We start from the raw sequence: 25,133 nt of genomic DNA on the forward strand, positions 1-25,133 counted from the left end.
CTATTTTGGCCACTTGCTTCCATAAAACTGAACTCTGACTGGATCTGTAACTGTTCAGCTCCACTCTCTCTGGTGTAATGAGTTCTATCGATAGAACTCATTACACTCTGCAATGCCCCACAATACTCTGCAATGCCCCACAATACTCTGCAATGCCCCACAATACTCTGCAATGCCCCACAATACTCTGCAATGCCCCGCAATACTCTGCCATACTCTGCAATACCCCGCAATACTCTGCCATACTCTGCAATACTCTGCAATACCCCGCAATACTCTGCAATACCCCACAATGCTCTGCCATACCCTGAAATACCCCGCAATACCCAGCCATACTCGGTGATACCCAGCCATACTCTGCCATACTCAGCCATACTCTGCCATACTCAGCCATACTCTGCCATACTCTGCCATACTCTGCCATACTCTGCCATACCCTGCCATACTCAGCCATACCCTGCCATACTCAGCCATACCCTGCCATACTCTGCCATACCCTGCCATACTCTGCCATACCCAGCCATACTCTGCAATACCCCGCAATACCCAGCCATACTCTGCAATACTCAGTGATACCCAGCCATACTCTGCAATACTCAGTGATACCCAGCCATACTCGCCGATACTCTGCAATACCCAGCCATACTCGGCCTCTGTATGTGGCCAGGCTGTGGAAGTCTCACACATGTGGTATCGCCGTACTCAGGAGGAGTAGGAGAATATATTTTGGGGTGTCATTTTTGGTATGTACATGCTATGTGTTAGAAATATTGTATAAACGGACAGCTTTGTGTTAAAAAAAAAAAAAAAAAGCGTTTTAACCACTTCCCGCCTGCCGTCATACGACGTCCTTGACTTTGTGCGGGGATATCTGAATGATGCCTGCAGCTACAGGCATCATTCAGATATCAGCTTTTTCAGCCGGCGATTCCCTACACCATAAGAATGATCATAGCGGCTGTTACGCTGCTTGATCCTTCTTACGGGAGGCGAGAGGGGACGTCCCCAGGTGCGATCGAAGCCAGGATCGTTTTTTTTTTTTATTCCAGGCTTCCCAGCCTAGAGGTGAGATGTGGGGTCTTATTGACCCCATATCTCACTGTAAAGAGGACCTGTCATGCCATATTCCTATTACAAGGGATGTTTACATTCCTTGTAATAGGAATAAAAGTGATCAAAATTTTTTTTTTTTGGAAAAAAGTGTCAAACTAAAATAAAGTAAAATGAACAATAAAAAAAAAAAAAAAATTTTTAAAGCGCCCCTGTCTGTGTGCTCGCATGCAGAAGCGAACGCATACGTAAGTCCCGCCCACATATGAAAACAGTGTTCAAACCACACATGTGAGGTATCACTGCGATCGGTAGAGCGAGAGCAATAATTTTGGCCCTAGACCTCCTCTGTAACTCAAAATTTGTAACCAGTAAAAAATTTTAAAGCGTCGCCTATGGGGATTTTTAAGTAGTGAAGTTTGGCGCCATTCCACAAGCGTGTGCAATTTTGAAAGGTGACATGTTAGATATCTATTTACTCGGCGTAACTTCATCCTTCATATTATGCAAAAACATTGGGCTAACCTTACTGTTTTGTTTTTTTTTAAAGCACAAAACAGTTTTTTTTCCAAAAAAAACGCGTTCTAAAAATTGCTGCGCAAATATCGTGCGAGATAAAAAGTTTCAATGACCGCTATTGTATTCTGTAGGGTCTTTGCTAAAAAAAACATATATAATGTTTTGGGGTTCTATGTAATTTTTTAGCAAATAAATGATGATTTTTACATGTAGGAGAGAAATGTCAGAATTGGCCTGGGTGCTCCAGAACGCCCGAAGGTGCTCCCCTGCATGTTGGGCCTCTGTATGTGGCTACGCTGTGTAAAAGTCTCACACATGTGGTATCGCCGTACTCGGGAGTAATAGCAGAATGTGTTTTGGTGTGTAATTTGTAGTATGCATATGCTGTGTGTGAGAAATAACCTGCTAATATGACAATTTTGTGAAAAAAAAAAAAAAAAAACAACTTGAGTTTGCAAAGAATTGTGGGAAAAAATGACAACTTCAAAAAACTCAACATGCATCTTTCTAAATACCTTGAAATGTCTTCTTTCCAAAAAAGGGGTCATTTGGGGGGTATTTGTACTTTTCTGGCATGTTAGGGTCTCAAGAAATGAGATAGGCCGTCAGTACTTCAGGTGTGATCAATTTTCAGATATTGGCACCATAGCTTTTGGACTCTATAACTCTCACAAAGACCAAATAATATCCACCGATTTGGGTTATTTTTACCAAAGATATGTAGTGGTATAAATTTTGGCCAAAATATATGAAGAAAAATTACTAATTTGCAAAATTTTATAACGGAAACAAAGAAAAATGCATTTTTTTACAGATTTTTCGGTCTTTTTTCTTTTATAGCGGAAAAAATAAAGAACCTAGCGGTGATTAAATACCACCAAAAGAAAGCTCTATTTGTGTGAAAAAAATGACAAAAATTTCATATAGATACAGTGTTGTATGACTGAGTAATTGTCATTCAAAATGTGAGCGCACCAAAAGCTGAAAATTGGCCTGGTTATTAAAGGGGTTTAAGTGCCCAGTGGTCAAGTGGTTAAATATATTTGATGACATCCTTTTTTCCCCCTTCTAATCAGGCTAATACTAATTGTATCTAGTGCCTTTTTAAAAGGCTCCCATGCCTCCGGGGTGGGTCGCCTCTTTTCTGAGCCTCCGGTTATTTGACACCCTCTGGTAAGATGTGTGGAAGGTGGGTGTTTTGCAAAAGATGTCTTATATACACATACACATGAAATGTTATTTGTTGTAGTCACATAATGTATTTTGTCAGTAATATGTATATTTTCTCTATTTCCTATATGACAATCATTTCTCTACACCATCTAATTGTAGAAATCTCCTGAAGAAGCGGCTAAGCCCGCAAAACATGTGGAGTAACCAATATATAGATGGTATTGATGTTCTAGCTGTTATGGTAGGAAGCAACTTTTCTGATTGTCATGATCTGTTTTTTGTTGTTATTTGTTGCAAGGACATTTAGAGAAATTCCCAATCAACACAGTCAAATGCCTTTTCGGCATTGACTGCCAGAAGACCGAGAGGTATGCCACGCAAGCGAGCATAGTCAGTTAAGAGGAGGGTTTTCAGCGTATTGTCTCTGGCTTCCCGACCACTCACAAAGCCCACCTGATCTAAATGGATCAGACCTGGTAATAACAGCTAAAGTCTATTAGCTAATGCATTGTTTTCAGGTTGACACTGATCAGGGATATTGGCCTATAGTTTGCACAAAGGGATGGATCCTTGTCAGGTTTTGGGATGAGGGAGATGTGATCTTCAAGTGTTTGCAAGGGGAACACTGACCCCTGAGACAGAGTTGAAAACTGGTCAGGAAAGGAGCCCAGTTGAAAGGCAAAAAAAAGGTGCTTTAAAAGACCTGACATCATGCACACAAAGTATTGAGAATGCCATGATTTTGGTTAAAATTGATTTGTAAGTGTTAACATTTCATACATATGTTCTCTATTTTATGTCTTGGGGAGTAATCACAAAACTGTATTTCTTGACTGTTATTCCTCCTTGTAATAACTTGGCACTGTAATAATCCTAAGTGCCTTAGAGACTAATGGTAAGGGGCAAGAGGGGTTTGCTTCGACTCATTTTTAAGAGATCTAGGGCTCTGGGCTACAAGGTTTTCAGAAATCTGAATCTATATGCAGGTTCTAGCACCTAAAATGCTTGTATGTATTAACTGACTGATAAACATTTATTTTTTAGGGATTAGTAAACTTTGTGAAAGTCAAATTTCCAACAGATGATATTGTTCTTGCATCGTCATACAAAAAAGTATCCCAAACAATGTCCCCAGTGAGAAAGGCTGGGCGTCTGCATAAGGTAAGATTTTATTTTAGTGGTGGTGTTTTTTTATTTATTTAAATATATTTTGTTGCATGGCTTCACATTATCCATGGTTAGATTCATTATCTTACATTACAGTACAGGGAAAAATGTCTTCGTTTGTTTTTAAACTTTAAAATAAAAACCTTGAGGACAGGGCTTGAATTATGTTACAAGTCTGTTTCACCTAAGGCCTCATGCACACGAGACGCTGTTAAACACGCAAACAAAAAATGTTTTTTTCCTAGTAAACATAGTTGATTATTAACAAGCTGTGTCTAAATACAGGAGGCATGTGTATGCCTTCTATCTTTTTTTTGAATGTTGTGCATTTCCTGCAGTTCTGTGTAGTAATTGTAAATAAAACAAATCCTTTAGGCTTCATGTACACGGCTGCTGGTAAACGGACGTTTAGGAGCAGTTGGGCGTTCTTTTCAGCTGCCCCTGAACTCTCCTCTGTTATCTTATCAGTACATGTACACAGGGTCATTTATAGTAGTTTCTAGGCAGTTGAGTTTGGAAGCATTTTTTGGAAAGCAAAAAAATGCGTTCAGGCCGGATGTTCAGAGGCATTTGAAACGCCAAATGCCTGCAACAGCTTGTAAACATGGTAACTCCTGTTTAGCTGCATTTTCATTTTACAGGCGTTTTTGATTTTTTACTATTTGTAAAAAAAATAAATAAAATGATAAAACGCTTCTAAAACACCAATGCGGCAAAACTGACGTTTTTAAACGTCGGTTACTATCTGTCAAGTTAAAACGTTCAGGAGAGGTTGTAAAGCGTCCCGTGTACAGTAAGCCTTACTCTGCCTCTGTTCAGTTGTTTTCTGTAACAAAGACTGGTCACTGCTGCTCTCTTTTGTGCAGGGTGACTGATCTTTTATACACCCCCCTCCTGTAGGTTTCTGCAGGCAGTCTGTAATAGATACTGTATTCCTGCCGGATAATATTACAAATACAGCTTTTTTTTAACTTCTGCATTTATAACAAATGTGTGAAGATATTGTAGTATTCTAGGCAGCTCTTTTAATAACGTGCAGTCTGAATATTACATTTTTACTATACAACCTGACTGCGCAATATCTGTTAGATTTGCCAAAGCTACATTTATATTAATAAGGCAGGCTCTTGCAGTACATAGTTGTTGGTAGATCTTACATTCAAATTGTAACGTGTGTGTGTGTTGAATTTAAAACTGGTTCCGATACTAATCTGTTTACTGTTTCTCAACAGAGTGTGACCTCTGATCCCAACATTTCAAAACTGGTTTCAAAGTACTGTCCACAGGTCGTGCTTTCTATGCAGGCTTTGTACACTCTGCTTAATAATCATGGGCCTGTGTATGATGAACAGTGGGAGATTCCTGTTCGCGTGGAGACGATTAATGGCATAGGTGAGGTGACTAGCTTAGACTATTGTTGTGTTTTTTTTTTTTGTTTTGTTTTTTTTTGGTTTTTTTTGTCTTTCAGGACAGCCACCTATGAGAGACCTCGGCTCCTCCCTTCTGAGGAAACGCTGCCCGGCCTAGATTTAAAAGGCATGCTTCCCCACCGGCTCCTCAGTTTTGGTGTTTCCTCCAGCAGGAGACACCTGCGAGGAACCGTGGCTAAAGGAAGGAGACAGAGGTCTCTTGGAACTAGTGGCAGTGCGATGCCTCGGAGAGAGGTTACCTGGCAGCTATGCTGTTTTTATGTTGCCCCTCCAGCTCTCCGAAGGTTGTGTCATGGGATGCTTCGGGGGCCCGCTTTCAGGTTCTCAGTGGAGACTCAGGAGGTGCTTTCCCCTCCTCGCATTTTTGTTTGCGAGCCGCCGCGAAACTCAGAGCGGGGCCGTGTGGCGGGAGACGTCGCTTGATCCGCGGCTTCCGGTTCCATCCGTGGATGCTGAAGGAGGACTGGGCTTTGGCTGATGGGGAGCCAGAAAGGTTGCACAGTCGGCTGAAGGTTCCAGAGGCAAGACCCTCTTTTTCACGGCGGGTGCGTGTCAGAGGCAGGGGCCATCCTGGCGTGGCCGACATCAGCCATCATAAGGCAAGGGGGTTGCATCCCTTACCTGTCTATCACCTGCAGCTCCACAGGTGGGGTTCCCTCTTGGTGGTCGGAGGGGAGGAGGCACATGGGACCCTGGGGCTGGTGGTTCTTTGTGCTTTCCCGAGGGTGGACCCTATGGGTCTGGCTCGTGGAGGCTAACAGAAACAGGGGGCGGGTGGTAAATCCCACAGCCCCAGACTGTGTTTCACCAGCGGTAGTAGGGTACTGTACCCTTTCCTGCTGGTCACCTCCTCCAGGGGGAAAGGTGGACCGGAGGTTTCCATTGTTAGTTACTTCAAAGGCTACTGCGGTGATGTCGGCCCCTTAAGCGTGGTCGCAATGGCGGCAGATTTTCCTCGCCGACAACATGGCTGGTATGTGCAGGAGAAAGAGAAAGCCACAGCGCGCAAGGGGGTGGAGCTATTGCGCTCCAAGCTGGCCCACAGGAAGGATCCAGCGGGGTCACTTCCAGGGTGTATGACATCATCAGCGGGCGCCAGAGAGGTTACAGTCTCCATACGGTGCGAACAGGGATCCAGACTTGCCAGAGAAGCAGTTGGCTCAGTGTTGCATGCTCTGGATGGTGTACTGGCTCCATGGGTTAATGCCATTATTCCACCAGTCCTAATCCTGAAGAAATAGAAGGAGCATGCTTTACTACAAAGGGAGCAGTTGGCTTGGTGGGAAGTCCTCTGGCTGCTGTAAGTTCAAGCCATTCCATAGGGGTCTGACTGGTCTGCTAGGGACCTGAGAAGCTGTGCGTGTCCTAGGTACTGCACAGCACCTGCACCTCCTGCTGGTGGAACGGGGCAGTGGGCAATGTTTCAGGGGCGCTGGTGTTCAAAAAGTGAAGACCCAACAGAGACTGTGGACCACCAAAGGGTTGTGGGATGGACTCCTCTGCGACACCTGCACAGGCAGCGGAAGCAGCATTTGTTATTCCATGCACATGCTTTGAGGGTTTTTCCCCCTTGTAACCAGTAGGGACTGGGTGAAGGGGAATTTTTTCCCCCTCCTGCACGAGGTATATGACGTGTGTGTGGCTGAAATTACACTGTGTGGTAAAATACGAGGCTGGACGCTGAAAGGTAACAATGGTGAGGCAGTCATAGCTCACAACCAGTGTAGCCATGGGAGTCTTCCTGGTCTGGTCTTCCTGGAGACACAGGATCTTATCCCCATGTCCGCTCCTTCTGACCTTTGACATGTCACCTATTGCAATGGCTCAACAGTTAACTCTTCAGCTTTGGGGTCACTGATTCGATGGAGCTGAGACTCGGTTCGCTGAGTGGTCTCCTGGTCACTCTGGCAAGGCTATCCAGGGGAGAAGGCCTGGGTGGCTGTCAATTCTGCCTGGCAGCACTGGGGTGGTTGGTTCAGATCCCCAACATTCCAGTACTTGCGTCAAGTTGGGGGTTCTCCCTGTGTTTGTGTGAGGTATCTTACATGCCCCAAACACATGCTGGCATTTGATATACCTGGCATATTGGCTGGGTGGCGTGCACTCATGACAAGAAGGGTAAGCTCACACAGAGTCTGCACTATAGGCACTGCAGTGAAAACTTTGCCTGTGTAGGACCAGCAAACCAGCTCACCTAAAATCTTCAGGTTCTCCTGAAGGTCGACCCACAAACGGTGAAGAAAAAGAGCTCACATTGAAGGTGTTGCACCTAAACTGTGCCTTAAACACTGAGGTCGCGAGTTTGAATCCCAACCAAGCTAGCACCCTACATGTTTCCTAGTGTTTTGAGGTTACAGGGTTGCCAGCCGGATGGTGCCTGATGGCCACATCACCTGTATGCACCCAATTTAGGAAACTAAACAGGGGATCTCTGGTGACCAGGGCCTGATATCAGGGGGTGGCCCCCTGGATGGCATCACAGAGGGTTAAATGCCTTCAGGTGACCAGACCCTAGTAAGATACACAGGTTTCTAGAACACTTGTGAAGAAGTGGGAGAAGGCCTGTATGGTGAATCCAGTAGGCCTCCTCATTACAAAATTTCTTTGGAGGAGGTGGTTGCAGGAGGACAAGAAAAACACTCTTGCTCCACGACCAAGGACAGAGCAGTGGGAAAGGGTGTTCCTGTCCATTAGGTCTGATGGAAGCTGGATAAGACTAGGGTCCAGCTTCTTGGAAAGGCTTTGGTTCAGTACCCTTTGCTCCCACCAGACGCGTTTTTTTTTTTCCCCACAGATCCAGACTTGCCGGCCTAGTCTTGGGAGACGGAGGGGTATTGTTGGATTCCATGCTCAAGAGAATGAACTCTCTCTTCTGAAAGGGACCAGTGATTCTTTTTATCGTAGGAAAATGAACTACTCTGGGATTTATACTGGTGTCGCGCATCTCAGAATATTATCTGACACAATTGCAGACACGCATTGATGCACGGTCTGTTAGAGGACAGGCAGCCCCCCAAGTGGTGGGTGACAAGCAGCATGTCCAAGACTGTGCGCTCTCCCTCCCACAGGGGACTTGTTCTTTGTCCTGGGCCAGAAGCGATTCTTGAATCGCATAGCAGACAGGAAAGCCCTTCCTGTGAAATACAAGGGTGACCCAGGTAGGAATGGTGGCTTATAGCCACAGCACCCTGAATGCACCCGATCTCGTCTGATCACAGAAGTTAAGACTAAACTCAGTGGAGACATCCTCTTGCAGTTGCGGGGCACTTCCATCTGGACCGTCTATAGGGCGGCTAACCCTGAGATCTCAAGTTTTCTCCGGGAAATCTGGTTTACTCCTGTAAAACTTCCTCTTTGGGCCTGAACTGGTATAGGGTTGGCACTCTTGGGTAGATGCCATCGCTCAGTGCTGGAGTTCCCCCAGGTGCTATGCCATCTCGCCCACCCGCAGTCTTATCGGTGGGCAAAGAACACTACAGTCGTTCTCATTGTATCCCACTGGCTTTAAGGATGTTGTCTTTCCTGAGGGCCCTGGGAACCTGACGGTCTGGCAATTAAGGGGATCCCTCAATAGTATATTATATTATTATATTTTATGCTCCACTTATCTGAGATTTGGAGGCGTTAAGGCAGCGGGGCCAGTTTTAGGTCTGCAGTCCCCCAAGTAGGACCAAACTTTACTTATTGCATCTCGTGGGACTTTCCTTTTGAACTGTGGTTCATGTGTCAAGGGGTTTCCTGCCTTGTTCTTTTGCAGGGACTAAAGTAAGGGTTAAAATCTCTAGCAGTACCTGGGCCAAATGGTATTGGCTAACAATCGGACAACCCTATATGTAGGGAGATATCAGAGAAGCTGATGTTACTCCGCGCCAGATCTGTGCAGCGCCACCTTTTACCTGACACTAGAGGCCAATCTTATTGTCCGCAAAGGGATCAGGCTCTTTGGACACAGAGTCCTGTAAGCCGTAGTCCCACCCTAAGGGTAAGTGCACACTTATCCTCTCATAGGTGGCTTTCCTGAAAGACGATATGGGAAAATTAGAGTCACTTACTGGTAACGTCTTTTCCAGGAGTCTTTCAGGACAGCACCGTGTACCCAACCTGGTTGGTTTCCTTTTGGGTTCCTGACTCAGGAACCATCAAAAAGTAATTTATGTGGATGTGTTCTTGTGTCTCCCCAGCTGGCCGGAGTTGCTCTTGAAGACTTAAGGAGGCAGCGGGGAAGCATGCCTTTTTAAAATCTAGGCTGGGTGGTGTTTCAGAAGAGAGGAGCCGAGGTCTCTCATAGGTGGCTGTCCTGGAAAAGACATTACCAGTTAGTAACTCTATTTTTTTTTTTTTTTTAAGCATCTTTCCTTTTATGCAGTGCCTTGGATTTGAGAAGTAGAGACAAATTGCTAGAAATGCCAAAAATAGATCCTATGGTTGTTTGGGAAATCTCAAAAAATAGGGTTGCCCATGGGATTTTAACAGGAGTTGCACCAAACAACAAAAAATCAACGAATTCTAAAAAAGTATAACCTTTTATTGAGATACATGGTAAAAAAATCTTGTAAAAAATCCATAAAAAGTCATACGTAGTTGTGTCATATAAACATCAGAGAACATTCAATTGGAGTCTTGGCACTCAACGTGTTTTTTTTTTTTAAGCAAAGTTCACTTCATCAGTAGACAGACATTTTAAATAGGATATCCACCAAATAAACACACATGGATATTATTGTTCTCTGGTAGCATCATAAAAATACAGCAAAACACTCCAAAGTTAGCATCTTGTATGGGAGCTGTGGGGAAGGCAGGGTACCAGCAAGCAGTAAACACAGTAGAGATAGACAGTCAGCACATCAAAAATCATCAAGATGCTAGTGGTAGCGGATTGTCACCATAGTGTTCTGCACAGAGGATGATCAACTTCCACAGTGGTAGTCATTATCACAGACAGGAGAGGAGTAAGAGGTATGGTTGTTTGGGGGCCATGGAAACGAATGCCAAGGGAACAGAACCTGTTCCTTAGGTTCCTAGGAATCATTAGGCATAGTGGCAAATAGATTGGGCAACAGTGGGAAGTAACGCCAGGGAATAAAGCCTGGGGCTTGTGGGGGACCATGGAAATAATGCCAAAGAAAGGAACCTGGAGTGGTTGGGAGACTTTAAAAAGTAGTCCGAGAATATAACCCGGGGCTATTAGACATTATGGGAAATAGTGGCATAGACTAGAATCTGGGGTGGTTGAAAGACAATGGGAAATTGAGCAAGTGAATAGAAGTTGGAACTCTTGAGGACCATAGGAAATATTGGCATAGAATAAAACCTGGGATTGAGAGACAATAGGAAATACTGCAAGAGAATAGAACCCGGGGCTGTTGGGGGACCATGGGTAATTATACTAGTGAATAGAACCCGGGTGGTTGAAGGGACCATGGAAAATAGTGCTAGAGAATAGAACCTGGGGCCAGTTGAGGGTCAATAGGAAATATTACCAGAAAATAGAACCTAGGGTTCTAGGGAACATGGATAAAGTACTAAAGAATAGAACTTGCAGTGGTTGAGGCATTATGGAAAATAATGCCAGAGAATAGAACTGAAGGCTGCAGAGAAACCATTGGAAAAAGTGTCAGAAAATATGAATTTTAAAATAAATAGGACAGGACATAACCACATACTGAAGCTTTTTGATACAACTGCCTAGAACCTCTCGGCACCACTGTGAAAGTTTTGAGTATATAAACCTCACCAATCATGGATGCATTGCAGTGGATAGTGGTGGGAAAACAGGAAATGTTTTTGATGTGGCACACTATATGAGGTCAGATAGTCTTTGGCATACCTCCCAACATTTTGAGGTGGGAATGAGGGACACCTACTAGCAAATGTATGTAGGCATAGGACACGCCCCCTGCCACACCCCCTTAACCACTTAAGGACCAGCCTCGTTTTAGATTTTAGGTGTTAACATGTTTAAAACAGGTTTTTTTGCTAGAAAATTACTTGGAACCCCCAAACATTATATATTTTTTTTCTAACACCCTAGAGAATAAAATGGCAGTCAATGCAATACTTTTGTTTGCACCGTATTTGCGCACAGTCTTATAAGTGCACTTTTTTTGGAAAAAATGCACTTTTTTTTAATAAAAACAGTAAAGTTAGCCCAATTTTTTTTTATATTGTGAAATATAATGTTACGCCGAGTAAATTGATACCCAACATGTCACGCTTCAAAATTGCCCCCGCTCATGGAATGGCGTCAAACTTTTACCCTCAAAAATCTCTGTAGGCGACGTTTAAAAAAATTGTACAGGTTGCATGTTTTGCGTTACAGAGGAGGTCTAGGGCTAGAATTATTGCTCTTGCTCTACCGGTCATGGCGATACCTCACATGTGTGGTTTGACCAATGTTTTCATATGCGGGCGCTACTCACGTATGCGTTTGCTTCTGCGCGTGAGCTCGTCGGGACGGGGGGGGGGGGGTTTAAAAAAAATTTTTATTACTTATTTTACATGATTTTATTTATTTTTACACTGTTTAAAAAAAAAAAAAATTGTGTCACTTTTATTCCTATTACAAGGGATGGAAACATCCCTTGTAATAGAAAAAAGCATGACAGGACCTCTTAAATATGAGATCTGGGGTCAGAAAGACCTCAGATCTCATATTTACACTAAAATTCCATTAAAAAAAAAAAAAAAGTAATTTAAAAAAATGACATTGAAAAAATATGCCTTTAAGACGTATGGGCGGAAGTGACGTTTTGACGTCGTTTCCGCCCAGCAGTGTCATGGAGATGAGTGGGCGCCATATTAGCCTCACTCGTCTCCAGGCACACAAGGGAGACAGACGTGATTGCCTCTGCCACTACTGACGGCTTCGGTAAACGGCGAAAGGCACCAGATCGTGGCGGGAGGGGGGCCCCCTCCCGCCACCGATAAAAGTGATCTCGCAGCGAATCTGTCGCAGAGACCACTTTTATCTGAAAGCCAACCGCCACACGAAAACTGGGATACCGGGGGTTATGGCAGCTAGCTGCTGCCATAACAACGATATCCGCCGGCAAACTTTGGACGTACATCGGCGTGCGGCGGTCGGCAAGTGGTTAAAGGAGAATTTACCCCCAAAAAAAGGTTAATTTAAATCCACAGGTGCTTTTTTTTACCAATACTATTCCATTATATTGGCTTTTAAAATTGTACTAATGCAGCAATTTAGAAATTGGATGAAAGGTTTAGCACTGGGAAACTACATTTTATATACAACTATATAGATCAGACCAAAATTAGGGACAAATGAGGAGGAATGAGGGACAGAGGGACATTGCTCTAAATCAGTGACAGTCCCTCAAAATCAGGGACAGTTGGGAGGTATGGTTTGGCTACATCACTTTTCTGCTAAATGTTTTTAGAGCCTACCCTATACAAATAAGGCGAGGAACAAATAAGAGCCAAAATCTCTAAAAGATCAAGGGAAGTTGTTCCAAAAGTATATTTAAGTGTGTGAACTCCTATTTCTGAAGGTGTAAAGTTTTGAGTATTTGGTTTGGTTGAAGCTGAACATTTTAGGTATTCATAAAAGCAGAGCATGTGCCCAAGAGCTCTTTTTGCCCATTCCAGGGGCTGACATGTGCATATAACCTCTGCAGGTGTTCAGAAATGTAACTGCTCTTAATTCTCATTCTCATCAGGTGACAAGCCCTCAAGAGTCGTGTATTTGGATTCTCCCCTCCCCAAGAAGGTGCTCAGCACAAGAGAAAAGAGCCAAATTTTTCATGAGGTCATTTTGGACCAGTTTATGTTAAAGAACACTCAAGTGGTTTTACGAACTGTGTGTCTGGACAGGGGGGAGGAGGAAAGGCATGTGAGTATTTTTTTCTGCTTTGTTTATTCTGATCATTTATCTGTGTTGGAGCTGAATTGTGGAAACTCCTGTAATAGTGCAACAACTGCCAATAGCAACCAATTAGTCTTCACGATTTAAAGCATATCTAAACCCAGGAAAGTGTTATATAGTGCAGCTTATAAGCTTGCTACACATTATACAATTTTGTTTGTTAAATTTCCTTAAGATTTATCTTTATCTATGTAGTGCAAGGGCCTGCCTGATTTGCCTACAATTTAAAAATGTTTGTTTGACATCATATAATATGGTTTTGGGAAATCTAAAGGAAAATTTGTAGAATGTGTAGCCAGCATGGATGTGGTGGCTGCTTCAGTTTTCAGTTTTTCTGGCTTTTTCCTGTTCGTTTTACCTAGTGATTCTGCCAGTAACATGCGTCCTCTCCTAGGGTGACAGTGCTCACTCACTGTGATGTATCTATGGAGAAGCAACAATGACACCCTAGGACGAAAGCACTACAGAAATCTACCCCATCTCCTTTTATCCATAACATAGAGGGGAGGAGCTCTGTAGTGCTCAGAGAGAGCAGAGAACAATGTAGCTGGAAGAGTGCCGCATAGGCGAGAGCACAGGACATCATCACCTGCCAAGATTTCTGACATGATCAACATGTATGTTTTTTGCACTTATTAATCAGTATACTGTATATATCTGTATATTTATTAGACCTAAAGAGTGCAAATAAAAGATGTTTACTCTGTAAACCAAACTGTACAGTAAGTCTGCTTGAATCGGATGACTGTTCTACTTCCCTTCAGTCTTATTAACTTATGAGAGGGGTCTCCAAGCTTTCTAAACGAAGGGCCAGTATACTGTCCTTCAGACTGTAGAGGGGCTGGACTGGTCAGTGCGAGTAGATAATACCTCAGGCTTGGTGGTCAGTGGCTGTAAAAAAATTGCATCCTTTGGTTACTAGGAATGGGCAGAATAGTGCCCCATTGTTAGTTTCAGTGGGAGATATGGTGCTCCATTAATGGTGTCAGTAAACGTAATAGTGTCCCATCGTTGGTGTCAGTGGGAGAAATACTGCCTCATTGTTAGTGTCAGTGGGAGGATAAGTGCCCCATCATTGGGTCAGTGGAAGAAGTTATACCCCATTATTGGTGTCATTGGGAGGAATATTACCCCGTTGGTGGCAGTGGGAGGAATAGTGCTTTGTTCAGTGGGAGGAATGGTGTCTAAAGGGCTGCATCCCACCCACGGCCTGCAGGTAGGGGACCACTGACTTATGACATTGGCTTTCTGTAGAGAAATGTGAGGGACACTTCTGGTGTGTCTTGTATAAATGCAAAACATGTTGAGTTTGCCTGTGTTTAATTGTGTAACTCCTACAGACTTGTTCCAGGAGTCGGAACTCGTTCTGGGGAGATTTTTACTCCCTTACAGTCTTGTTTTCCTGGGAAGGAAAGGAAAACAAACTATGGTGACACAGGCAATAAAAAAAAAAGAAATCTGACAGTGGGTTCTTATCCTGTTTTCTAGGAAAGCAGTTAACAGTCAGTGGGGGTAAATGTGACCATAGGAGCAGCCTTGTAGTGTGTCCCACTATAGGAATAAAATAATCGTTCTTCTCCCAGACAGGCTGATTGAACACAGTAAAGTCCAGTTCCACCCAATTTTTTTTTTTTTTTTGTAGTTTCAGAAACAGAAAAAAGTGGAAAAGTTAGAACCTCTGTGTGGGTTATATTCCTGCTTGTGTTTTCACTGGGGAGATTTCCTCACACTTCCTGTTCCATGTAGTTGGGGTTACGCAGGGACAGATAGTTATGGAAATTACATCCAATGTGGACACTTTTTTTTAGTTATGTGGAGAAGTTAGAATTTCTGTCAGTTTTTTGTTGCTGTAGGTGTTTCCTAGTTCTGGTGAAACCATTTTTCCTCTACTGTTCACATTTTTATTTATTTTCTGAAAAGATGAACTAACTCTTTAAAGTGGTTGTTAACCCACTTCTATGAAATCATCTTATCTCCTCTGTACCTTTTTTAATAAGATGTGTCCCTGTGCCTGTGTTCTGTAAAAAAAAAAACGATATAAGTTCTGCTCTGGGGCGCGCAGCCTATTTTCTCTCCTCCTTCTCTCTCCGGCTCACAGCTGCAGTGGGCGGGGCTGACGTCAACGGGGAGAAGGGGAAGAGACGAGGCAGAGAGCCGACAATCGGCTGAGCGCTGGGAGCCGCACTCATACAAGGTACAGATAGGCATATTTTTTACATTAAACAGGCACAGGAACACGTTGGTAAGGTACAGAGGAGATGAGAAGATGTTATAGCAGATAGAGAGAAGCAGGAGCTGGGGCGGGCGCTGGTACAAGCGGGGTGGCGAAGGGGGAAGAGGACAGAGGACACAGATACAGCGAGAGCTGTGGCTGACGGAATCGTGCAAACAGACCACGGTATGGGGGGCTTAGCAGCCATGATTATCGTGGTCTGTTTGCAGAGGAGAGGGTATAGTCAGGCAGGATCAGCCAGGTTTTTTAGGGTATACAGGGGGCCAAATAACACAGCACAAGCACTGTGCTGTATAACATGCTTTAAAGGAACAGAATCTGTTTTTTTTTTGGGGGGGGTTAAATTCTTTAAGGTACGTGCTTTCGTAGTCCACTTTTAAATTGTGCTTGCCCTATTACCACAAATCTGTACTCGATACATTTCATGTTTTTCTGCAGTCCTAAAGGGCAATCCATTGGGCTTCCAAATGATCTTTTTGTAAAAGGAATCACTAGTGGAAGCAGTGTAGTGGAATGAAATGGTATACTGCAGCATAAAGGTTAAATGCACATTTTGAGTTTGCACATCATTAAGAATCGTGATAGTGACCAATGACTGTTTATTCTGAAGCTGTTTACTAACTTGGAAAGACATACTAAACACCTGTGTGAACAAGGCCTCAAACTAAAACGGACATGTTTGTGCTGGACATCTAGACCAGTGTTTCTCAACTCCAGTCCTCAAGGCACCCCAACAGGTCATGTTTTCAGGATTTCCCTCAGATGAAACGACTGTGGTAATTACTAAGGCAGTGAAAGTGATCAAATCACCTGTGCAAAATAATGGTAAGCCTGAAAACATGACCTGTTGGGGCGCCTTGAGGACTGGAGTTGAGAAACACTGATCTAGACCTCTAGTGATGCTTTATCAATTAGATACCACTAGGTGGCACATGTGCTTTCCAGAAGTAGCACTATCAGCAAGGCAGTCATGAGATGAGAATAAAATGGCAGTGTATGAAGAACTTAAAGGGTCCTTTCACACCGCAAAGCGCCTCTGCAGAGGCGCTTTGCCGGCGGTATAGCCGCGCCGTCCCATTGATTTCAATGGGCAGGAGCGGTGAAGGAGCGGTATACACTTTTTTTTCCTGTCATGCCAGCGCATCGCTCCAGTGTGAAAGCCCTCGGGGCTTTCACACTGGAATTAAAGCAGCTGCACTTTCGGGTCGGTTTGCAGGCGCTATTATTAGCGCAATAGCGCTTGCAGACCGCCCCAGTGTGAAAGGACCCATACGCTAGCTAAAATGAATGTACTTTAGCTAGACTTTGTTTTGTATTATGTTTTTAATTATCATTAAAATAGGTTTGCTGAACTCTGTATGTCTGAATTGTGTTAGAAGTGTCAAGCAGGGCAAGTAGACTTTAAATAGTGGGTCCTTTTTGGCATTTACCTTGAATCTGAACTCCAGGAATTCAGCTACTTTGTAAAATGTGCTCGATTCAAAGGGGTTAAGTCCAATGAGGTGCATGGCACCCCACGGACTTAACTCTGTTGTTTTGCAGTTTATATTTTTTTTCTGAGTGCCAGGAGAATAACTATCGCTGTACAGCACTTCTAGTCTCATCTACTGAGGCGGCAGAGTCGCACGCACCTGTGCCCTCCCTGAAACTTTCTCCTCTCTCCTCCCATCTCCCCTCTCCTCTCCCCTTGTTCAATCACAGAGCACTTTGCATTACATGAACTCATTCACAGAATGCAAAGATATCTGTGATTAAACAGTGCAGGGGAGTTTTTACTAAAAATAAACGCGTCCTTTTTAATATGTTAGCTGAAGCCTAAAATGTTACTAAACCCAGGACCCTGCATTCACTATATCTGGTCTCCCACAGTACACAGAACATGGAAATTCAATTATTTTAGTACATCTAAACTGCTAAATACCTTTTCTCATCAACAGTATATAGCAGTCTTGTGACTAGTATCAGTGTCAGGCCAAGTTAAAACTTGTAGGAGGAGTTTTCATTCTCCCCTGACTGATTTATGAGGCTGCAGGACCTCTGACCCTCTGTCTGGTCAGTGCTGATTGGCCCTGTGCTGATCACATGCACTCTCCCAAGAAAAAAAAAATCTCTGTAGCAATACACACCAAACTGAGCATGAGCAGAGTGCCCCCAAATGTTCTATCAGGAGATGAATTGGGGTCCGTAAAAAAAGGGGTGGATCAGCTAAGACAGTATCAAACAGACTTTTTACATAATGTGCAGGATTAATCCCTTAGCTTCCATAGTGAGTATATCAAGTATGCTTTACTGCATATACAGACTGATTTTACAGTTTACTGTGGGTTTAGTAACACTTTGACTCCTTATGTATTCACCACATTCCTAATTTTTATTTTTTGTTACTCTTTCAGGCTGACAGAGTGTACGCAGATAGAAAATTTGCATGTGACAGCAAGGAAGTAGATTTTGAGAATGATGTGACAGAACTGGAAACTTTTGGATCCATGAAAGTTGATAAGTCAGATGTTGCAAAGTCCGATGACCAGTCTCCAGATTTCTTATTGCAGCCCCCTTCCAACGTCCAGCTAGACAAGGAGAAAGCGGCTATTAATAACACGCACCAAGTTGAGCTAGGTAATTTAGATTTGGTGAACTTTGTAATTAAAGGGGTTGTAAAGTCTAAACCTTTTTTACCTTCATGCAATCCTTGCATTATGGTAAAAAATGTTTAGGTGTCAGCATCACCCCCTCAGCCCCTCTTAACTTACCTGAGACCCCTTTGATCCAGTGCCATGCACGTCCGCAGATCATTTCTCCCGGTCTTGTTGGCTTTGATGGGGAACGGGGAGCCATTGGCTCCCAGTGCTGTCAATCAAAGCCAGTGATGCCAGAGAGACAGGGCCGAGTCCCTCTGCCTGTGTCAATTGATGCAGCAGAGGGACTCGGAGGCAAGCATGCACGAGTGCCTCCATGGGAAGCGGCTTCCCATGGGGGCACTGGACACAGAGGAGGGGCCAGGAGTGCCGGGGGGGGGGGCGAATAGAGGAGTTTCCCATCCGCTCTGCGTGATTCCATTGAATAGTAGGCAAGTATAGACATGTTTGTTATTTAAAACAAAATAAAAAATGTACCTTTACAAACCCTTTAATTTACAATATCTCTAATACAATAATGATTGCATGGGGTTTTCAGTGTGTTTCCTCAGAGCTGCCAATTTGCTTGAAACTTTCAGGATAGAATTGAGTCTGATGAATGACTTGGGGAAGCAACTCTGTTTCTTGGTAAAAACATATAAATACATCAGACCTTATTTATTTTCTTTTTAAGGTCTTGATTCAGAGAGAATCGATCAAGAACAGAGCGTTTGGCAGGTGTCGGATATGTCTGCAACAAGCAGTAAATCACAAATCATCCAGTCCTTTACCAGCAGTGAGTCTCACAGTGATTCTGATGAGGAGAGACTTGTGATTGATGATGACTGTAACAAAAGCATTGAGGGGAGACCTCCTTCAGTGAGTGGGGCCATCACTTCCTCGCCTGCACAAATACTGCAGCAGCCACCTAAAAAAAAAAATAGGAAGATTTCAAGTGATGTGGACCCACTGGGGCAGATTCTGAAGATGCAAACACAGCTTCTGAAACCTGGGACAAAGAAGATGGAGCACACAAGCACAGAAAATGCAGGGAAGATTGTACAGCTGCCTCAAAACCCAGTGCGCTGCCAGCCTGTAGTTTCGGTTTCTGATTCATCACATGCGACTAAGAGTAAAGAAACTGCTGATCGCTCCAGAGGTAATGAAAAATGTAGGTTTTGTCATCCATGTTTTTCTCATTTCCTCACAAATATCTTGCCAAAATACAGATGGTATGTTTACAGCAGTTATAATGGAATGGTTGGAACTTATGTCCTTTATTTTATTGCTGTTTCTAACCTTACTTTCTATCCAAGAAACACTGCAAGTAATGAAGGGAAATTACCAAAATGTGGAAGAAATGTTACCTTTGTCGCTTAAACAGTTGTCTCTATTGGGAGATGCTTCTTAAGTTCCTGTGCCAGTTACAGATGTGAAATGTTCGATTTCCTCTAGCTTTCTGTTTTAATAGCCATAGTCACCAGGACAGAAAATAAAAGCGAAACTCTGAAAAAAGGTTGCAAACAGAGCTTTTAACCTATCCCCGCTCCAACCAAAAGTAGAAAAAATATTTTCTCTGGAGTTCCAGTTTACATCGGCTAACATCACCATGGATTACAACTGGGGGGACTGAGATACATTATTTGAATCTTTACCATGGCTATTTGTAAAACTCTACAGCTATTATGTGAAATGTGTGAATAGCCACACCAATTATTACATTAAGGCCGGGTTCACACCAGTCCAGTGCGAATTCCACCTCCGTTTTCTCTGCGAAGAGAAAAAGCAGCTGTTCAGCGGTACCTCTTTGTTCTATCTGCGGATCAGCTGAGCAGGGAGAGGGGGGAGGTGTAGTGAGGAGAAAGAGAGAATGCCTGTTTGCAACGGAATGCATCTGCGAATCAGATGCGTTTCCATAGAAGATTATGTGCTTGTAATTTGCACCGCAATGCCCAGAAAACGCACATGTTTTTTGGGCAATGCGCAGTGCGAATGCTACACACATATTTGAACCAGCCTCATTCAAATGAAGGTATTTTAAAATGTTCTGTGAATAGGATGTGGTGTAAGCCACATCTAATTCGCATAGGTGTGAACGGGGCCTAATACTCCACTGAGTAGCAGCCTCATGTTGTATATGTCATGGCATACTAGTCTTTCAGTTCCAATGCATATCTCAATTATCTAAAATGTGTGTGTGTGTGTGTGTGTGTGTGTGTGTGTGTGTGTGTGTATTCGCAGTTCTTTTTCGTAATTGTTTTAGTTGGCACCAATATAAAAATGCTGGTGCAGGTGCCGAGCATCCAGATTTGGCCATATCTGACCAAATAAGCCTTTTCTTAATGTCTCTGCCTAACTCACTTTTACAGTTTTTCCATTTGCTATGTAATTTCATATATATCTTACAAAAGGTTTTCCCTTTTTAGTTTTGCTGCCTAACGATCTCTTGGCCTTAGAAGAGGATGAGAGTGAGTACACAGTGCAAACTGATGAGAACATTGTATACAAACTCTTCAGTCTGGATGACATCCTCCTACTGCTTCAGAGCAGTGTTCATACTAATCTTACAGCAAGGAGCCGAAATGCAAAAAAAGTGACTAAAAAGGTGGGTTGTCTCTACTTACTGGACAGATGTACAACCAGTATTTTGCACTGCTAAGGAATCTATAAAGCTAGAACAAAAGCCATTATTCTGAGACAGAAAAGTTGAACAGGAGGCTTGGCCTTTATTGGCACGACCAAACCATTTATACAAAACTATATTTTTATTGTAAACATAAAAAATCTATATTTTTAATATATTGATACTGAATAATTAATACGGTAGTTTCAATAATTCTACGCTGCATTGTGTGAGTAAATTTTCCCAGGCTACTTTAAACTCAGAAGAAGCATTCTGGAAAGATGGGTATACCTGTACTCTCAGGCCAAGCGAGCTAATCTTCTCATGAACATATTTTTGTAAAAAGTCTATATGCCAATGAAAATTGGATTTCTTTTTGAGTAAACATTTCATCTTTGCTATGTATTGATTGATGCCTATTTATTGTTCTGTATCAACATTACAATTAGTCTGAATTTCAGTCATGTAACCCGTCCAGGCTGAGCCCACAAAGTCCATGCTTCAATACTATTAATAACAAAACCAAGTTAGTATAATATTGTATAATTGGTAATACCAACTGTAAAAATGGGTAAACTATAATATAAATCACTAAACATCAATAGAATGCCTGGTCGCTTCCACCCAAATTTAACCACTTAAGGACCGAGCCTCTTTCTGAGATTTGTTGTTTACAAGATAAAAACTGTTTTGTTTTTTGTTTTTTTTGCTAGAAAATTACTTAGAACCCCCAAACAATATACATTTTTTTTCTAACACCCTAGAGAATAAAATGGCGGTCGTTGCAATACTTTCTGTCACACCATATTTGCGCAGCAGTCTTACAAGCACAATTTTTTTGGAACAAATAGTTTTTTGAATTAAAAAATAAGACAGCAGTAAAGTTAGCCCAATTTTTTTTTTTAGATTGTGAAAGATAATGTTACGCCGAGTAAATTGATACCCAACATGTCACACTTAAATTGCGCCTGCTCGTGGAATGGTGTCAAACTTTTACCCTTAAAAATCTCCATAGGCGACGTTTAAAAAATTCTACAGGTTCCATTTTGAGTTGCAGAGGGAGTCTAGGGCTAGAATTATTGCTCTCGCTCTACCGATTGCGGCGATACCTCACATGTGTGGTTTGAACATCGTTTTCATATGCGGGCACTACTCACGTATGAGTTCGCTTCTGCACGTGAGCTCGTCGGGACGGTGCGCGTTTAAAACATTTTTTTTCTTATTTATTTTACCTTTTTATTTTTACACTGTTTTAAAAAATGCAAACATCCCTTGTAATAGAAAAAAAGCATGACAGGACCTCTTAAATATGAGATCTGGGGTCAAAAAGACCTCAGATCTCATATTTACACTAAAATGCAATAAAAAAAAACAAACAAAAAAAATATTGTCATTTAAAGAAATGGCCCTTTAAAAACTATGGGTGGAAGTGATGTTTTGACGTTGCTTCCGCCCTGCAATGTCATGGAGACGGGTGGGGGCCATCTTCCCCTCACTCGTCTCCTTGCCCAGCCAGGAGAAGGACCGGATCGCCGCTGCCGACTGCTCCGGTAATTCGTCGGAAGCACCAGACCACGGCGTGAGGCCCTCTCCCGTGGCTGTTAAAAGTGATCTTGCGGCGAATCCGCTGCAGATACCACTTTTATCTTGTAGCCGACCGCCAAATACGAGGATACCGGGTTATGGCAGCTAGCTGCTGCCATAACAACGATATCCGTCCTCAAAGTTAGGACGTATATAGGTGTGCGCTGGTCGGCAAGTGGCTAATGAAAATATTAGTTGTATCAGCACAGAGTGGTCCTATGAATACTCGTAGAATAAACAGTGCCACGTCCTATTAGTTTGAGACAGAAAAGTTGAACAGGAGGCTTGGACTTTATAGGCACGACCAAACAATTTATACAAAAATATAGATTTTCTATGTTTACAATAAAAATATATTTTTAAAATCCACATTCATAAATCAAATATATAATAAAGTGCAGCTACTGTACATAACCAATTAACAACTTCATAGAAACTTGGAGATAAATGAGATCATTCCATTATAGTGATGGATCCAGGTGTGTGGTTATATTACAGGGAAGTGATTGAAAGAATGTTCCAGCTCGCTCTACTTGTTACGTGCCTTACGCTTCTTTAGGAGCATCAAAATGACTAACAAATGGAAAAGAAGAACATACAGTGGGGACGGAAAGTATTCAGACCCCCTTAAATTTTGTGATTTGCTAAAATCATTTTTCCTCATTAATGTACACACAGCACCCCATATTGACAGAAAAACACAGAATTGTTGACATTTTTGCAGATTTATTAAAAAAAGAAAAACTGAAATATCACATGGTCCTGAGTATTCAGACCCTTTGCTCAGTATTTAGTAGAAGCACCCTTTTGATCTAATACAGCCACGAGTCTTTTTGGGAAAGATGCAACAAGTTTTTCACACCTGGATTTGGGGATCCTCTGCCATTCCTCCTTGCAGATCCTCTCCAGTTCTGTCAGGTTGGATGGTAAACATTGGTGAACAGCCATTTTTAGGTCTCACCAGAGATACTCAATTGGGTTTAAGTCAGGGCTCTGGCTGGGCCATTCAAGAACAGTCACGGATTTGTTGTGAAGCTACTCCTTCGTTATTTTAGCTGTGTGCTTAGGGTCATTGTCTTGTTGGAAGGTAAACCTTCAGCCCAGTCTGAGGTCCTGAGCACTCTGGAGAAGGTTTTCGTCCAGGATATCCCTGTACTTGGCCGCATTCATCTTTCCCTTGAGTGCAACCAGTCGTCCTGTCCCTGCAGCTGCAAAACACCCCTACAGCATGATGCTGCCACCACCATGCTTCACTGTTGGGACTGTATTGGACAGGTGATGAGCAGTGTCTCGTTTTCTCCACACATACCGCTTAGAATTAAGGCCAAAAAGTTCTGTCTTGGTCTCATCAGACCAGAGAAACGTATTTCTCACTATCTTGGAGTGCTTCAGGTGTTTTTTTTAGCAAACTCCATGCGGACTTTCATGTGTCTTGCACTGAGGAGAGGCTTCCGTCAGGCCACTCTGCCATAAAGCCCCGACTGGTGGAGGGCTGCAGTGATAGTTGACTTTCTACAACTTTCTCCCGACTGCATCTCTGGAGCTCAGCCACAGTGATCTTTGGGTTCTTCTTTACCTCTCTGACCAAGGCTCTTCTCCCCCGATTGCTCAGTTTGGACGGACGGCCAGCTCTAGGAAGGGTTCTGGTCATCCCAAACGTTTTCCATTTAAGGATTATGGAGGCCACTGTGCTCTTAGGAACCTTAAGTGCAGCAGAATTTTTTTTGTAACCTTGGCCAGATCTGTGCCTTGCCACAATTCTGTCTCTGAGCTCTTCAGGCAGTTCCTTTGACCTCATGATTCTCATTTGCTCTGACATGCACTGTGAGCTGTAAGATCTTATATAGACAGGTGTGTGGCTTTCCTAATCAAGTCCAATCAGTATAATCAAACACAGCTGGACTCAAATGAAGGTGTAGAACCATCTCAAGAATGATCAGAAGAAATGGACAGCACCTGAGTTAAATATATGAGTGTCACAGCAAAGGGTCTGAATACTTAGGACCATGTGATATTACAGTTTTTCTTTTTTAATAAATCTGCAAAAATGTCAACAATTCTGTGTTTTTCTGTCAATATGGGGTGCTGTGTGTACATTAATGAGGAAAAAAATGAACTTAAATGATTTCAACAAATGTCTGCAATATAACAAAGAGTGAAAAATTTAAGGGGGTCTGAATACTTTCTGTCCCCACTGTAAATAAGATACAATACAATATACTATAACATAATATAATAAGCATCGCGTACTGTTTCAACTACCCCCCGAAATAGCCAGTCTACAGTTTCTAAAAACCGTTAGGACAAAGCAAACCAAACAACCAATGGGGACGTACATAACATGGTAATCGGCGTAGTCAAAAAGTGCATCAAAAACATGGTGTGTATGTCCACACTATTAAAGAATTGTAAACTGCAATTGGGAAAGGGGGAAGGAGGAAAGGGAGGGGGAAGGGAAATAGCAGGAAGGATTGGAGGGGAAGGGGGAGCACAAATAGGGAAGGAGGGGTGGGGGGGAGGGTTAGTTAGGGGGAAATTGACGAGGGTGCACTTATAACTGTATGTTTAATACGCTAGGGAAAAATATTCAAAATAAGTATGAAGGGCCACGATAACCTGGTCACCAACACCATCAGAGAAAGTAATATACTTACTAGATAATGGGGAGTATAGGGAAAACAGCTTAAAAACAAGTTAAGGTGTGGTAAAAGAAACATAAGACAGCTGTTGGGGTGGGGGGTTATTGACAGCAATCCTGTCACGGTAATTCGAGTAAAATCTATAGTAAGAGCAAATAAAGGAGAGACAATTAAATAGAATCTGTAAAGCATGGATAGCCACAAACTTGCCACATTTA

The 25,133-nt window shown here is 42.8% G+C and overlaps 1 protein-coding gene across 2 annotated transcripts in view; it reads left to right on the plus strand.

The window, feature by feature from the left end:
* Positions 1–25,133, plus strand: part of ICE2 (interactor of little elongation complex ELL subunit 2) — a 268,772-nt gene that overhangs the window by 116,792 nt on the left and 126,847 nt on the right. Inside the window, exons 6-11 of one of the 2 annotated variants that reach the window (XM_073619024.1) lie at positions 3,787–3,903; positions 5,142–5,301; positions 13,016–13,188; positions 17,848–18,070; positions 18,764–19,240; positions 20,496–20,674. In XM_073619024.1, the coding sequence (XP_073475125.1) occupies positions 3,787–3,903; positions 5,142–5,301; positions 13,016–13,188; positions 17,848–18,070; positions 18,764–19,240; positions 20,496–20,674 (1,329 nt within the window). The remainder of the gene's footprint in view (positions 1–3,786; positions 3,904–5,141; positions 5,302–13,015; positions 13,189–17,847; positions 18,071–18,763; positions 19,241–20,495; positions 20,675–25,133) is intronic. The other variant, XM_073619025.1, reaches the window with a different exon arrangement.

The sequence above is a fragment of the Aquarana catesbeiana genome, linkage group LG03, assembly GCF_042186555.1.
Source record: "Aquarana catesbeiana isolate 2022-GZ linkage group LG03, ASM4218655v1, whole genome shotgun sequence".
NCBI classification, from domain to species: Eukaryota; Metazoa; Chordata; class Amphibia; order Anura; family Ranidae; genus Aquarana; species Aquarana catesbeiana.